The 16,965-nt window shown below is 36.3% G+C and overlaps 1 protein-coding gene across 3 annotated transcripts; it reads left to right on the top strand.

Annotated features, from left to right (window-relative positions):
- The first annotated feature begins 4,536 nt into the window (after window positions 1–4,536).
- On the top strand, window positions 4,537–14,818 carry SOX10 (SRY-box transcription factor 10). Of its 3 annotated transcripts, XR_016312335.1 has the most exons (6): window positions 4,538–4,660; window positions 5,338–5,545; window positions 8,234–8,640; window positions 9,149–9,402; window positions 9,563–10,323; window positions 13,045–14,818. XR_016312335.1 is itself a non-coding variant. In XM_089674255.1 (5 exons), exons 3-5 carry the CDS (start codon window positions 8,255–8,257, stop codon window positions 10,237–10,239), a joined length of 1,317 nt encoding a protein of 438 aa, XP_089530381.1. In that variant the 5' UTR covers window positions 4,537–4,660; window positions 5,338–5,541; window positions 8,234–8,254; the 3' UTR covers window positions 10,240–12,986. The 3 variants fall into 3 exon arrangements, 2 of the variants coding, with proteins under 2 accessions (XP_089530381.1, XP_089530380.1); XM_089674255.1 differs by lacking the exon at window positions 13,045–14,818 and having other exon boundaries at window positions 4,537–4,660; window positions 5,338–5,541; window positions 9,563–12,986; XM_089674254.1 differs by lacking the exon at window positions 13,045–14,818 and having other exon boundaries at window positions 9,563–12,986.
- The last annotated feature ends 2,147 nt before the right edge of the window (window positions 14,819–16,965 follow it).

Here is a 16,965-nt window from a genome sequence, read left to right as displayed (position 1 = left end):
TTCTGCCCCGAGCTATATGATCAGTAAACAATAAATGGTGAGATTATTACTATAATTAACCATGTTTGTAAATTAAAATGTATGCACTAAGTAGCAGACTACACTAAGCAAACTTCTTGTTCCCTTGATAAATTTAGCCGATGTGGCAGATTCATACAGGTGACAAGGGTAAACATTACTGTATTTATTTTGTGCTGTATAAGCATATACAGTTAATAAATAATGAAGTATAATTATATACATGTTCATATAGCCAGGCTTTGCCAACAGCATTAATCACAGAATCAAAGATTTACTTATAGAGTTACAAACTATCCGATTCCTAGAAAGTTTTTTTGGGAAAACAACCCCTTCAAGGGTATATTGCAACTCCTAATCTGGCCACACAAGTGTCTCGATTTTTCTTAGATATGGTTGTTTTTTTAGATACAATAGATGTTTCCTCACTTTCCAATTCACATCTTGTATAACATTTTTAACATTTGAGCAACATTTTCACAATTTTTTTCTATAAACATGTTTTTTATAAACATGTTTTGAAATTTCATTTACAAAACTAAACATGTAAATAGGAAATTGGAAATCCAGGTCTGCAAATGACTACAAGGCAACACATACTTTACAGTCCCATATTTTTGATGTAAGACATTCCCCTACGAACAGTCCCCTTCTCTAATAATCACAGTCTCATCTGACAATATGTATAAGAATGTACATTATGATATGATCTGATTAAGGAAAAATAATTTATCGTATTGTAATATGTGGCCTTTTTTATTTTAAAGTGTCTTTAAAATGGTTTACAATTTCTTTGGTAAAAGCCGGATTTGCTCAGAGGTCATATGACAGGAAAAGACAGTGATTGAATACATTTTAAAGAAGTAGTTTAGGCTTCAAATAAAACAGGTGATAGCTGTGTCCCTTTATTATTTTTAGAAAGGTGAAATTATTTTAAAGAATATGGTGAATTTATTTATTGAATATTATTTATTCATTGAATATGGCATTCGGATACTTTTAAACAACCAATAAACACTGACTTACTTTTTGCCAGCTGAGATTATGACATATGTTTGAAAGTAGGACAGAATCAATATGATGTAATAAAACAGTTCAAAAGTGGATGTGCATAGAAACAAATCAGTGAAAGATAAATTGTGAGGAGCAGGGATTAGTTTATGTTTCTATTATTCTTCTATTAGTTTATGTTTCTATTATTACCTTTCTAAAAAGGTAGAAATGACATCTAAAATATTCTTGGGACACAAAGTACGAGATAAAATAATCTATGTTGGACAATTTCATCTAAAATTTCTGTAACTGGATAAGCAGGGCTCCACATTCACATTTATATCTGTCATCTACAGATGTATCTATTATATAATGTGTAAGAGAGCTTGTGTGGTTTAATGGTGAACAATCATTATCTCATTTTAGATCACATAAATTTCACTCACAATGATGCACAACTGTAGTTTGCACAGCTGTGCTAGTGATTTGCCTGTGGTCACTCACAATGTTTCTGATGATGGTACCTATGGAATGTACTACACAGGAGCATATATGTGTAACTAAATATATTTGAGAGTGGCATTATTCAGGTGTATGTGTTTTGTATGATGTTGGTCTCAGGTGAGCACTTTTTATGCTTTGTGGACTATGAGTATATATTTTATTCATATAAACTAGCAATTTTAACTCAGCATAAATATACAAATAGACTTCTCATTAAAATAGAACAGTTTTACATATGAGAAATGATGTGTAAGAACGTTGCATGAAACATTTTATGGCTGGTAATCCGACAGCATGGTCATACAACAATATGCTAGCATACGCTTTGCAATGAATTGTAAAAACAAAAAGGTTAGACATTTGTTCTCATTAAACCAAACAATACAAAGCGCACTCATTTGACACCAGCCTTAGTCAATCACTTAAATCTGATTTCAACAAATGACATGCTGCAGTAATATGAGATGTATCCTGGCATTGAAAAGGTTACAAAGCAGGTGCACTAAAAGTTTGGGAGTTCAGCGGTCCATAAAGGATTATACCTTTGATCACAGACTGATTTAATAGAACAATATTATAGACTATCATCTCCATAAACAATACTGCCAAATATTTCAGTAGGGAGATAACTAAATTATTTAGCCTCTCTGTATTAACAGCTATTTACCGTATCTTAACATTACAACTGATGTACTATCAAAAAGAGGCAACAAGTCCTTGTTTTTTGTGTCCCAATTTGAAAATAGCAGCCAATTTGAATGAACTTGTGAACCTGATTCAGAATATGCTAAGTACAGCTAATGTCTGGTAGCCTACAATTTCCTCAGGTATCACTTATAAACAGAACGATTGACTTCATTTGAGTTGATGTAGTAAAAACTAATGTTCACTTTGTAACATTATTGTTTATTAACTTAGAAAATAAGACACAGCTGTGTTCATTTATATTATCCAATCGTGTGCGAGCAAAAATCCAGTTCCTTTATTTTCCTTGCACATAATTGGGTATTTATAGTGAACATTTTCTAAACATTTAGTAAATTAATACCACTAAAAGCAAGAAAACCGATAGCAACCAATCGATTCCAGTCACCATATTGTTTGTGCAAGTGAGAAAATAAAAAGTCATTGGCTGTTACGGGCACTGCATAGCCTTTTACTTTCACCCCATTTTTAATAAAATAGCCCTAGTAAATTTCCTGCAGCTTAAGCTCTTGTAGAATTCAACATAAATTATAATTATACATTTATCATACATTTTTACAACAAAATTATTACTGATTTTCAAGCAAAGATGATAAAAAGAATGCTCTAATAAATCCACACAAAACTTATAAACTCCTGCAGATCTGAGTTGCAAAGCTCCTCCCATAGTGGTGACATGCAGGGTCTCTGGAAACCGCTTAGATTATGGAGCCCATTTTAACAGTCTGAATAATGTGAACCAACCAGGTTCATTTGAAGAGAGAAGTACTTTTCAGCCAACCCACCCCCTGCTGCATTGTTGCTCGAGAAAAAATGGATGCCTTTTCACCTGCCTCAGCCTGTTGGAGTCCAAAAAACACAATTTCCAATATGTAGGCTGTCCACCTTTTCTGATCCTGAATATGCACACAACCTTACTGTAAAAGTATATATCCAAAACACAAAAAATGAGAGAAATGAATGATGCTTTGTTCCCGTACAATCCAGGTGCCAGGTCACTTCTATCCCAATAGATTGCATTGACGAGGAAAATTCCACTGGACAAACCATATTCCACAAACCTTCCAAAGGTTCAACAGAGTCTCCATATCTGACAAGATGCTTATCCTACAAGACATATGGCATAGGATTAAAAGGGCTCATATCCTCCAGATGTAGAGATGCCCTATGTACAAGGGGCCATTAGATGGCAGAAGACCTGGCCCCTGCAGGCAGATAGCTGTTTCCCCCAAGACTGCATCTTCACACTGACAGCCTTCGGCAGAGCCCAAAAACTCTTTATAATAAGCAGCTCTGTCCCCCTTTCATATCACATGATTTCGGTTCACCTGGAACGAACAAAGAGCGTATACACAAAGACAAGCCGAAAATCAAGAAAAAAAAGACCCATGAGCCAGGCCTAGAAAGATATTCAGTGTTTTCAATCTCGGGGAGGGAGGAGAGGAAGAGGAGGGGGGCCTGTGTATCCCTTATCAAACTTTCATTGCTCCTTTTTTTAAACACAAGAGTTATTGTGGAGAGTTTTTTTAATGTCCCCTTTTTACTGTATGTAAGATTTCATTGTGCAGGCTTTTGGCCTAGCCCGGCTACGCCAATAAGGCAGGACAATGGAAGGTCTATATGCAAGCGGCCTGCCCTTAGGACAAAAGCCTGCGTTGTCTCTGAAAGGGGGAGGGAGGGAGCTCAGGTACTTGAGGGATGAAGAACATTGCAGAGCTGCTGGAAATCAAAATAAGCAAAATCTACAAAATTATCTAGGCACACCTCCTATATTTAAACCAAAGTCCCTGCAAAATGTCCAGCAAACTTGTCAGTAATGTCCATGTGATCTGGTGGCAGTAAATCAGGTCAGACTGATTGGATGCCAATGGCTGCAATTCAAAAATAAGCAAGTACTGACATTTCATCTTCTTCTCTTACTAAGCTTCTCCTTTGCTGTAAAAGTCTTTTGTGACTGCAGGAGGTTTTTAATTTAATTAAGGGCTCTCACAGTCACAGTCAATGAGACGACAATTGCTAGGTAGAAGTCTGATACACCACCAGATCAATCAGTCTGTTGAGCCTGTTTTTTTTTTATGTTCTTCACTAAAATGTAACTGTATTGACTCCACTTCTCCTGTCTTGCTGAGCTTTGGGACAATGGCATTTTGTATAAGTAGTTGTTAGTAATTTATGTACACATGTGACTTTATAACGTAGCTCCCCTGGGAAGACAGTTGCCAGTTAAAGTTCTTTTTTTTTCTAACACAAGAGCACCAACAATTGCACACTGTTCCAGCATTTGCTCATACGAGGACATGGGACCCTAAGGCTATGCATGACATCCTCTGTCTGTTTTCTCCTCCTACATAACATACCTACACAGACTCATCACACATCTGCAATCAAAGAGTATACTGCTCTGGCCTGGCACTATTTGACAAACGCAGAATAAACACAGGTAAAAAGACAAGAAGAAGTGCAACACTTTAAATGTTTCTTTAGCTTAAATCTAATGCAGCCAGAGAATAGTAGTACACACATCGGAGACAGTGGGCAAATATTTTGATGGTCCATAACAGTGTCAAAAGTCTCTAAACTTTTTATGTTTTTATACAGGTTGTGTTTTTGTAATATATAGTGGGTAGTGCCAAGGCAGAGAATAAGATCTGTGGATTAGTGAATCAGGTTTGGATTAGGAGTGAATAAAGAGCTGTTGTGAAAGCTGTAACTCTGGATTAGTTGTGGATACAGTTCAGCTGACGTGCAGTGGCAGTACTTTAGATATCACTGGGCTGCTACCAGTCTGAGCATTGCCTTGAGTTTTGCTCTTAGGTAAGCTATTGGACTACCACAATACATATTCATAGATATTTAGAGGGCAACTTTTCTAGATTACCAAAATATACATAAGGTGTATTGATTTTTCTTCAAATCTTAACAAAAAAATAAATGTATAATCTTTAAGCATCATACATATTGGATCAGAAACACAGTTTACCATATGTGCCTCCACAACAAGCCTTGAAATCATTAACATTTAACACATTTTTTTCAAGAAAGAGCTATGCAAGAAATTGTAATGCTTGCTTAAAAAAGTGGAGAATCTCATATTTTTTGTTTTCATTTTCTTGGCAGAAAAGGTACATCTCGCTCTTAGTCTCCACCCCTTCATTGGTGGCAGCCAATTAGAGAGGCCAAGGACTGTTTGAGAAAAGCTTTGCCTTAAATGCATGGGGAGAAGTGATCAGGGCAGCGAACAGAGCATCATTCAGATAGGAGAACAGAGCCTCTATTACTGACACAGCATCGAGCCAGCACACCTCCTACCACCAAGACTCAGTAGGTACGTTTTGCATTCCTACTTTTCCTGCTTCACCTCTCCCTCCTCTAGACACATTTTCTACTCTCTCTTTAAACCACTGTATATGCTTTTAAATCACAGCCTGCTTCAGAGTTGCTACTTATGCTTGTCATAATGTATTTAAATGATATGCTCTATTAGTATTGCTGTATTTATATGTTTACTTTGCTGCCATTGCATCTATATATTTTTAAAACTGTTTACTTCATTATTAAGAAAGCAGATTGGATACCTGGCCCTTCTAAATTTAGCTATTTCTTCCATTTACTTGATTATCTATATTTCAGCCAGCTTTGCCTAATTTACTAAATGTGATCACTCACTTTTTATTTATCATCAAGTTATTAATGTCATTTTAATTAATTTTCCATTTTGTGGTCCCAAGTGTAATTCGCTTCTAGTTTTCACTTTATTTTTGAGACAATTTGTAATTTGTTTAATTTTTTTTCATCTTTACTCTTTAAATTTCTTTCTTTATCAAAGCTGGAATTTTTATTTCTTTCTACTTCTTTTCCTCAATGCTAAATTCTTCCTTCCCTGTATATTAACAAGAATATATAATTTCTTTCAATCTTTTGTTGATTTTATCGACACATATAACCTTATTCTTAGGATTTGGAACAAGTGTATTTTGCTGTATATTACATAAATGAGGCTTTTGGATATAAAATGCCTGTAATATTTATCTTCCACCTTAGACATTACAGACAAAATCAACTTAGTAATTTAGAACTGAACAAATCTCATTTGATTATTACTTCTCCACCCCCCCCCCCCCCCTTTCTCTCTCATATGTCTACTTTGATTATCCACATTCTTTGTGTTATTCCTAAATTATGATATGATTTTAAAGTATTCTAAAACATATCTAATTTGAAATTGTTTTAAAGTAAATCATTTATCTCTGCTGAGTGAGAAATCTGCACTGATTTTGCAAGCTGGTCACTACTTAAAATCATTAATATAAATGCGGCATGGATTTTTTTACTTGGTTTTCTTCTGAAACGCTGAGGAGTCAACATGAGTTTGCCATTACTATTATTATTATTACAAAGAAAAAAAACATATGTGAATTAGAAATTGCAACTAATGTTCAGAACACTGGTGAATTCAGCTAGCTAAAAAAGAAAACTCTCTTTTTCTGTGTGTGTGTATATATATATATATATATATATATATATATATACACACATTCCATTATTCATGGTCAGAGCTTTACTTTTATGCTTATTAATTATTAATTGATTATTAAATATTATTTATAATTGATGCTGAGACTGAGTTTTGCATAAAATTAAAGACACATGAGAGTGGAAAAGTTCACACAAATAATAGGAGAAGACAGACAGACAGATAGATAGATAGATAGATAGATAGATCAGTCTAGAGCAAGCTATGCGCCTGCTTTTTATAGAATTCTAACATGATTAGAACTTTTGTTTAACTATTAGCCTATAATCAACATATTTGCATATTCTTATCTGAATTTGCAAACTGTTCATATTTAGCCTTGGTTAACAATATTTATTTTAATTAATCTTTATTAGCATTTGCAGATCCAGAAATTCAAGATTACTGCAATTTTGCTAAATTATTCAGGGATTCCTTTAGATACATAAACATTTCTATTATAAATATTTTTAAACTAATGCAATTTGTCTACTATAGTTACTATATTCGCAAAAACAATCTATTGTTCCATACACCATAGCTATTGCCTTGGAAGAGGTTAGCATGGCTTATCTAAAACTAGTCAAAAACTACATTTATACAAATATCTGACTGGTGAAAGTTGGTTCACCAAAGGCTGGTTGGTAGAAAGCCTAAGATTTGGTAATTCAGTACATTTTCTGTCTAAAAACATGTTAAACAGTCAATCATTAACAATAACATAATAAACAGAGCAGTAATTAAGTGGCATACAGTATGTTCTATATATTGTTTGCATGTTGTAAAAGATCAGAAATATACAATTATTTTGTTAGTTAAATTCTTCTACCTTGCTTAGATTTCCTATTTAGGAAAGGATTTGCATGGCTTTTGCTAACTTCGCATTAATTTGGTTGCATGCAGCTACTAATAACATAATATTTAGGGATTATGGTTAACAAGAAATAGTCTAATAATGAACACTTGGCAAATCTTGGACAATGCCCTTTGTCATTTTATTTGGAGATTATTTAAATAGACGAGTTTTAACTATGGTTCCTATGCTGAAGTCACTGAAAAATATATTTTGCAAGGACCTGACTACTTGATTATTGTACCAAGAAGAATCTGCAATTCTCAAAGATATTTTTGGTACACTATAAGCTCCTAATAAGAGCGAAAACACACATCCTTATATCTTATGTTTTTGAATTGTTACATTCTGACATGATAAATGACTTGAATTGTTACATGCTGAGATGATCGATTATACTTTTTTCTCATCTGTGATCAGGACAGAGGCCATATTTACACAGAATTTAGGGCCGACTGCCCTTTATTATTTTGTAAACATTGTTGATAGAAACTTGGCAGAGTTTTGGCTTGTGTGACTTTTATCCTGTTGTGTAAATGATGAGAAAGAAAAATAAATATCTTTTCTGTGCTTTAGAAAATATCTTATATTGTTTTATGTCATCTAGAAGACAAACAATGTAATGATGTTATGATTGACTATTCCAGTTTCCAGGTAAGAGGCACATCATGAGTGACGATCAGAGTCTGTCCGAGGTTGAGATGAGCCCTGTTGGTTCTGAGGATCCCTCCTTAACACCTGAACCTTTGGCATCTCATTCCCACTCTGGCCCAGATGATGATGAAGAAGGAAAAGTGAAAAAAGAGCATGATTCTGAGGATGAAAGATTCCCTGTTTGCATTCGTGAAGCTGTCTCCCAGGTGTTAAGCGGTTATGACTGGACATTAGTTCCTATGCCAGTCAGGGTCAATGGTGGCAATAAGTCCAAACCTCATGTGAAGCGACCTATGAATGCTTTCATGGTATGGGCACAGGCTGCCCGTCGAAAGTTGGCTGACCAGTACCCACATCTCCACAATGCAGAGCTAAGCAAGACATTGGGCAAGCTTTGGAGGTATGGAATTTAAACTAATTCTGTATAGCACATATTCAGCAAACAAGTATAAAACTCAGTTATGTGCGTCATTTATCAAAAAGATTGTGTCAATTGTAATAGGGGTACAGTAAGAATTTTTTTGTAACTTTTTCCTGTGTAAAATTAGAGGTAGGACCCTGTGGACTGCATTGGTGCTACTAGCTATGTCCTTATATGAAAAAAAAAACCTGATCTGAGAACATTATGGCACTCCTGCTCTCCATCTGAAAATATCAGTTGCCTGGCTGCCTCTGGCCCCAATCCAAGCATGGATCTGGTGAAATCAGAGGAAACTAGGGATTTTTGTTATGCATGTTCTGGGTTAGTGACTTGGACGTTCTTGAGACTTTGGATCACAATAACTGTCAGGAAGCTCTAGTAAACTTAAACAATTTCAGGAATAAAAGTGTTATTGCATTCCCCTTTCAGCAGTGTCTTACACTTCCATTCACTCTTTAATAACCATTAATTATATTTTTCTCTACAGGTTGCTAAATGAGAATGATAAGAGACCCTTCATAGAAGAAGCAGAAAGACTGAGAATGCAGCACAAGAAGGACCATCCAGATTATAAGTACCAGCCTCGTAGAAGGAAAAATGGAAAGCCCACATCAGGAGAGGGGGATGGATCCTCAGAAGCTGAAGGAGGTGCTGCCTCCATACAGGCTCATTACAAAAACTCACACCTGGACCATAGACATGGCTCCCCTATGTCTGATGGGAATTCGGAGCATTCAACAGGTAATGTAAACTGCAATCTAACATGTATGAAAATTTTAGAATAGCAGTAAATTAATGTTTTTGTTTTTTCTATAAGGTTTTTCTACTAATTTCTCACTCTTAATTCTGGCTATGTTATTTATTGGCAAGTAACTAAAAAAAATGTTTTTTATTATTTTAGGTCAAAGTCATGGTCCTCCCACTCCACCAACAACACCAAAAACAGAACTTCAGACAGGAAAATCTGAGGGCAAGAGGGATGGCTCCCGTTCTCTGGCAGAAGGAGGGAAACCCCACATTGATTTTGGCAATGTAGATATTGGAGAAATAAGCCATGATGTCATGTCCAACATGGAGACATTCGATGTCAATGAGTTTGACCAGTACCTTCCACCCAATGGTCATGCTGCACATGCAAGTCACATTGGGGGTTACACCTCCAGTTATGGTCTCAGTGGAGCTCTGGCTGCTGGTCCCTCTGCCTGGGCTCTTGCAAAACAACATGCTCCAACTGTGGCAGATTCAAAGGCTCAAGTGAAGACAGAAAGCTCAGCTACAAGCCATTATACTGAGCAACCTTCAACATCACAACTGACCTACACCTCGCTGGGGCTGCCTCACTATGGTTCAGCATTTCCATCTATCTCCAGGCCACAGTTTGACTACTCAGACCACCAACCATCAAGTTCCTATTACAGCCATTCAAGTCAAGCCTCTGGCCTCTATTCAGCATTCTCTTATATGGGCCCTCCTCAGCGTCCACTTTACACTGCAATCTCTGATCCTCCTAGTGTGGCTCCATCACATAGCCCAACACATTGGGAACAGCCAGTGTATACCACGCTGTCAAGACCATGAGAATTACTGAGATACAGACAAAGGAGGGACATCTCTCGGAGAGCAACATGCTCCGACGGGGTCCTCCCACAGCTCAAATCCCAGGTAGAATCCGGATTCCAAGAGCACCAGGAAACTGTAGCCGGTTTCTACGGGCCCCTGGGAAAGACGGAGACCAGGGAAAAATGGGTCTTTTCTCTGAAATAATATAAAGCTCCAGTGTAAAAATGGTGGGGTAGGATAGCAGGGCAATGCAGGGATGGGGGAAGGGAATAAAATTATACACCGATCATGAACTAGTGTCTCCCATTTAGGGAGGAAGCTGCAACATCTGACTTGGTAGTGGCTTTGATCTTGGGCGCCAGACTGGCTGGTAAAATTGACTATGTACAGCCATTGGCTGCAAAAGGCAAATTCCTATCTGAATGCAGCTTGACTTTTTTTATCCAGTTGACCGGGGCTGCTAACCTGTTTGAAATAAGGGATAGTCCAAGCAACATCAACCTAACATCTTGGGAATCAGAAGATTACTAGTTCCTCCTATTCACTTGTCCACAACAAAAGAAAAATGAAAATTAGCGTATGATGGAAAATTTGATACAGTTCTTGTTTTTATGTCTCCCAGTCCTGTCTGCATGGATGGTGAGCTAACAAAGCTGCATCTTAATAATCCTGAAGAACTAGAACAAGTGAAGGCAGGGAATTCCTACTTTAGTAGTAAACCACTCATTGTGCAGTGGACAGTGAAACAAGAGGACATCTATCTCCAACCTCTGGAGTTACTGTTGGGTGCAGTAAGATGGCCAACATTTGGCTTACATATTCATCCACAGTACTGTGCAATTCTCTATATTAGGAGTCTTGAAAAACAAGACAGCATTTTTATTTCATCAAAATAATATTGATGTGTCATGCATTTTGAAACAATATACTGTATATATTAACAAGACAAAATACACAGAAATCACGAGGTTTAAAGAAAGCAACACCCAGAGTATACATTCCTGTTTAATGCAATTCAGAACAATTATGCACACCATACCTGATTTGGTATGATGGGTTCTCAGGCAATATACAGAGGCAATGCAGATAAGTGCCAAACTGCAGAGAATTGCCAGCCTCCAGGAATGTCCTGTTAATATGAAATTTCACAACATTTCAAAGACATAGAGGGGGATTTACTATAACTGGTGCACATAGAATCTAGTGTATCTGTGTACGGTAACCAATCAGCTTTTAACTTCAGCTTGTTTGACAACAAAACCTAGAAGATGATAGGTTACTATGCACAGCTGCACCAGATTATTTGTGCACTAGTTTTAGTAAATCCCCCCCACAGAGTTCTGCATTTTGATAAAGGCTCCGGTGTGTCTTTAAAATGTTGGTGATGAATTGCTCAAAAAACATAATACCTTCACAGGTATTTCCTGGAACACTTGCAATTTTTCAGAATTTAATTCCTGTTTGAATCTTCAGGTTACAACACTCTAACTGAAGTAAGCAAAGGTCAAGCATATTGGAAAAAAAAATAAAGATGAAATAATTACTCTTGCACAGTCAAACCTCAGACTTCATAGCCCCTCTGCAGAAGAACAGATATAGTGGCTGTCTACTTTTTGTAAAGGTGTTGTACACCACCAATTTTGTAAAAAATAAACCCATCACTTTTGAATAGAGATAGGTGGAATTCATAAGAAATGTAACAGTTTGTGATCTATGGGATAGGACACACTATCCCCTGTTCATAAATATTTACTAAACCCTATGAAGTGAATGTCTTGGCTCTTACAAAAGGGGGTATGTACAATATCTTTAAATAAGTAACAAACCATTTAAGGTTTAAAATCTCTTCCTGTCTTCAGTCAGGAATCTTGTGTGGAAGTTTACATATTTTTTTAAGGTTTTAGAAATTTCAGTGATAGCCAAAAATGCTAACGGTCATAAATGTAATACTATTAGCCCTCTAGCAAAGGTGCCCTTAAACAACTTCTTATGAGTAGTGTGAACTTTTAAAAAATCAAAAATGTAAACAAATAAAAGAAATGTTTAAGTATGTTCTAACTATATGTTAAAAAAAAAAAAGATGATTAACATTGGAGATGCTACAGAAGCCATCACACATTGCAATGGCTGCTCATGTATTCGTAGGATATACAAAGTTCACACAATCCTGGTGGGAACCATCTCATTTTCCCGTTCAGACAAAACTATCTACTGACATTTCTCCTAACAAGATACTATGAAGTATGTTTATCAGGATGAAAAAAATGGAAGCAGTAAAGGCAATATGTAAATATAAAAATATATATCTATATATATATTTTTGTTTTTCACAGGTGTGACGAGGCAGGTGCTTTTATACCAAATAATGTCTCGATAGACTTTGGGTTTTTTAACATTTCTGTTTCAGTTTTGGGTTTATGATACAAAGAGGGACATAAACCCCTTAACTCATTTGGGAATTAGTGTTTTTGACACAAGTTTCTTAGCCCATTTGGAATTAAGTTTTTGATACTTTGTCCTTTGCCCAGAATAATCCTAGTGTATAAGAAAATTTGTCCCTTCCTCCATCAGTCTATTCAGCTACAGAAGGATTTGTTTTCAATGTCTGTCTTTTCTTTCTTATAATGTGTAATTGTATCTACCTTATTTATGTAAATATCGTACTTACCTATCCTGTTCTTCTGATTTGTCATTCTTTTAACTGTGCATAAAAACTTATTCAAGATAAAGATATGAAAAAATAAAAAAGTTAAGTTTTTCTGGTATGTTGAATGTATTATCCTACATACATTTGATTTACTTTTTATTTTTTTCTTGCCATAGGAACCTGAAGCACATCAGAATTGACATCAGGCACAGAACTTCCACCTCCCAGTGCCTTTGACAACAAAAATGAGATTGAGTGCCTAGTGGTGTCTACAAATTTGTATATTTGGGGTGGGGAATATGTTTAGTAACAAAACACTGCAACAATTCTGTATATAAAATGAAGATAGGGTAACACTGATTACTTCTAAGTGGATAGTGACATTCCTACGTGGTATGTAGGCAACAGAAGTGAAAATCTCTTTGACTAACAGTTACTATTCCCTAAAATTTGTATATTTACTTCATATCTCAGATGCTCACTATTGTCTTCTCTCAAAAAAGTGCAGCTAAGAAATTTGCGATAAGGGACATTATCTAATGATTTAGGGCTATTTCATGACATACATTGTAGTGGGAGGCAGGTCCTGGGATTCATACAAATTACCTGTATTAGAAAACAGAGGCATTCTTATAAAGACTTAAGTTCCATTAGACACAGAAAGCACGATAATTAATTATGTTTGGATTATCATATAAATAAAATTATAGCAATATGGATTATGTATAATAATAGGATAAACACTGACCCATGAAGCTAATCTGAAGGCAGAGACCTGTCCATAATGTTAGTTTATCTTTTTAAATATTTCAGATGTATTATGTACAGTATCTTGTTCTGTCACAACTGCCTTTGGAGGCAGCAGAAAATGTCCTCAATTTGCTTGCTGCTATGAAAGAACATTAAGCAGCTTTGTAATATTTAAACTATATCTAAAGTCACAGTTTTGGTTGTTTTGGATAAAACAGGAATAGGGGAAATCTTCCAGTATTATTATTATTATTATTATACAGTATTTATAAAGCGCCAATAGTTCGCTTAGCGCTGTACACTTGTACTTGTTCCAGTAACAACTGTCTAAGAGCGCATTCTCCTACTTCGGATGGATTTCCCAACAAGGATTTTAACCATTCCCTGAAAAAAGAAAAGTTTGGCCTTGGATAAACATTAATTTCAGTTATTAAGAAAAATCCATATCCTGGTATAGGACTAAGCATAGAAGAAGATTGCTTTCTCACTAACATAGCCTGCACAAAGTGGGGCAATATTTACATCCCACAGCATTTTGGCAGTCTAGTTGTTCATGGACTAGGCAAAGCCATAGAGAATAAAGGCATTCTGCAATCTATTCTCAGAAAATCTACCCTGTTCTCTATGGCCAGGCCCAGTAAATTACTTTTTACTTGGCTCCTAGAACACCAACAGATATAAACACTACTCAACTGCAAGCCAAGGGAGCCCACTTTTCTGTATCTGAAGTTTGTAGCTCCTTTTTTGCAATCACAGTTTGATGAGGAAGTCTAAAAAGTTGTTTATTTTTTTTAAACCAATGTTTAAACTTATCTAGGTATTTATGGAATGCATACATAGTCATAACGCACCATGTACAGCCCCCACAACAGTGACAAGCAAAAAAAAGAACATTTACCGCTGAGCACAATGGATACTTCAAGAGCATGTGCAAGTATATTCAAAAAGTCATTTTCCTACCCAGCCTTACATCATTAGATATGTGGGGTTAGGCTATATACTAAATATTGCTCAAATGTCTGTACTTACTCATTATAGAATAAAAAAAACATTTACATTAAAATACTTTAAGTAACAGAATCACTATAACCACTTTTCCTTTAGTCGTTTTAGTACGCATTAGTTTATGAATAGTTAGAATAGTCAGGGATTCAGTTGGTTAGAATATCAAAACCTAATAAAACATCTTTATAACATCCATTATTTCTTTTAGCCCAGGTTTTTACAATCAGAATATTAACAGAAGCAGAACATTGAGTGATGAGTGTGAGAGCTGTGAGACTGGTGGACTGGTGGCCCAAGACTGTATTATGGAGGACGTATGTGCCTGTCGGGGAATGGTGACATATATGTCAGTGTTAACACTTACATCTAAATTACTCCAGGTCAGCACACAGTTATTAACATTTCCTCTGTTAAATAAGTCAATATGAATGGCAGGTATACTGTACATGAATAGATGGTTGTTAAGGATATTGTACAGTAGTTTAGGAAGTTTAACGGGTTAAATATGGCTTCCCTTGAGCTCCCTCCCATTTCGACCCCTCCCCAGGACCAAACCAACAGTCTCCAGTTCCTCATGATCATATCATACAGCCAAGAAAACAAAGGCCCTATTTTATGGAACCCTTGAGAATTTGACCCCGGAAAAGCCAGAACTGCTCTTGCAGATTTACACACAAAGCCGCGTCTGCACGGATGAAATTTCACATCCCCAATGTGATTAAGGGATTCTACTGTGGGACGTTGGCCTGATTAGCTAATTAACCCTGTTTGGTCAAGTTTAACCTCACAACCACCGAGAATATGCCTGCCAAACTTTTGTTCTGTTTAATTACTCATTACTCAAAACAATCTTTTGCAGTTACTTTAGAACAATTTTAATAGATCTTCGCGTACCTCTGCTGGAGAAATCAGAGTGGTCATATTCATAAGTTTTAGCACTGCAAATACTACTTTTTTAATGGTCAGATTAGTAGAGGTTAACTGAAGCTATGAGATCTGTTATTATAGATATTCACTTGTTCACATAATCATTGTTTTGAATTTAGTATAAAAACCAGAGGGTGCAATAATCTGTTATACAATGTTAGTATATTGTATACACTTCTAAGGAACACCATTTTCACTCCCTTCCTCCAACTCCCAGGGCAAACCTTTAAAGCTGAAATCCAGGCTAAATAATAATTATTTCCCTTTCCCCCAGCATCATTTAAATCTGACAATTTTTGAAAATATGTATTTTGATGCTCAATGTAATATCCTTTTATTCACAGAGACGTCATTCTCTCTTAATCTCAGCAGTCAGTTGGGGCATACTTCCAGCTGCCCTATGTTTCACCCTGTGACGTAGGTGTATCTTGTGACAATACAGCTCCCATGAGCCTTCCACATGCAACCATAATGGGAGATGGAATTTGGGGTAGTACTGTAGGCATTGACAGAGGAGTGATGGATACCCTTTGGGGGTATATCTCTTCAAAGTGTAGACAGTTAGAGAAGATAAGTTGAAATATCTTTCTGGGTTCAGTTCAGAAGTTCAGACTGATGGAGTCAACACTTTCCTGGTGGAGATAAGATGTCTGGAAAGACAGTGACTTTGGTGCAGTAAAGTGTCATGGAGCTGTGCTGACTGCTTGTTAAGTGACCAGGTAGACTGGGCTATCAATGGAACTTACACAAAGAAGTCTGAACAGTTAAAGCAATGCATTACTAAAGTCACAAAGAGAAGTGCAGAATGACAAACGAGACCTTCATCATTCTGCAGTAAACCCAAGATGGTAGTATAGTTATTCTCCTCTACCATTGCAGATTGTACTTAAGTATTTCAGTGCAGTCTCGGAATATGATGTTCTCCACCCCTTGTTACTGACCAGCATAACATGCATAGAGAGAGGATAGTGGCTGGGCTGAAATAATCACTTTCTAGATGTAGAGATTGTCCAAAGGAGGCAGTGTTAGTATCATATCAAAGCTGCCTGCTTTAGGTATTCCTTATAGTAGGAAATTATTCAACTGTAAAGGGTCTGGAAGGTAAGTGGTCACTAGACAGCAGAAAGTGGCTGCAATGACCGGTCCCTATAATAGAAAACTGTGGAACAGCAGTGACTCTAACACCAAAAAAGCAACATATTAAGCAGTGATACATTTTTTACTAGACATATCAATGCAGGTATGGCTCTAGATGACCCTTGCAAAACAACTTTCTTTGTGCCCAAAGTTCAGCTTTGTGATTTCCATAAGCAGTAAGGTGTGTAATGTTTGACACTTCAATACACTGAAAAGATTATGAGAGAATCACAGAGGCCTCCATGAGTACACTGTTTCTGAAAATGCTGACTGCCTGG

The sequence above is a fragment of the Staurois parvus genome, unplaced genomic scaffold (assembly GCF_062004578.1).
Source record: "Staurois parvus isolate SC_StPar_1 unplaced genomic scaffold, SC_StPar_1.0 ptg000149l, whole genome shotgun sequence".
NCBI lineage: Eukaryota > Metazoa > Chordata > Amphibia > Anura > Ranidae > Staurois > Staurois parvus.
The sequence above is the reverse complement of the archived record's forward strand: the minus strand, read 5'-3'. Positions and strand labels throughout refer to the sequence as shown.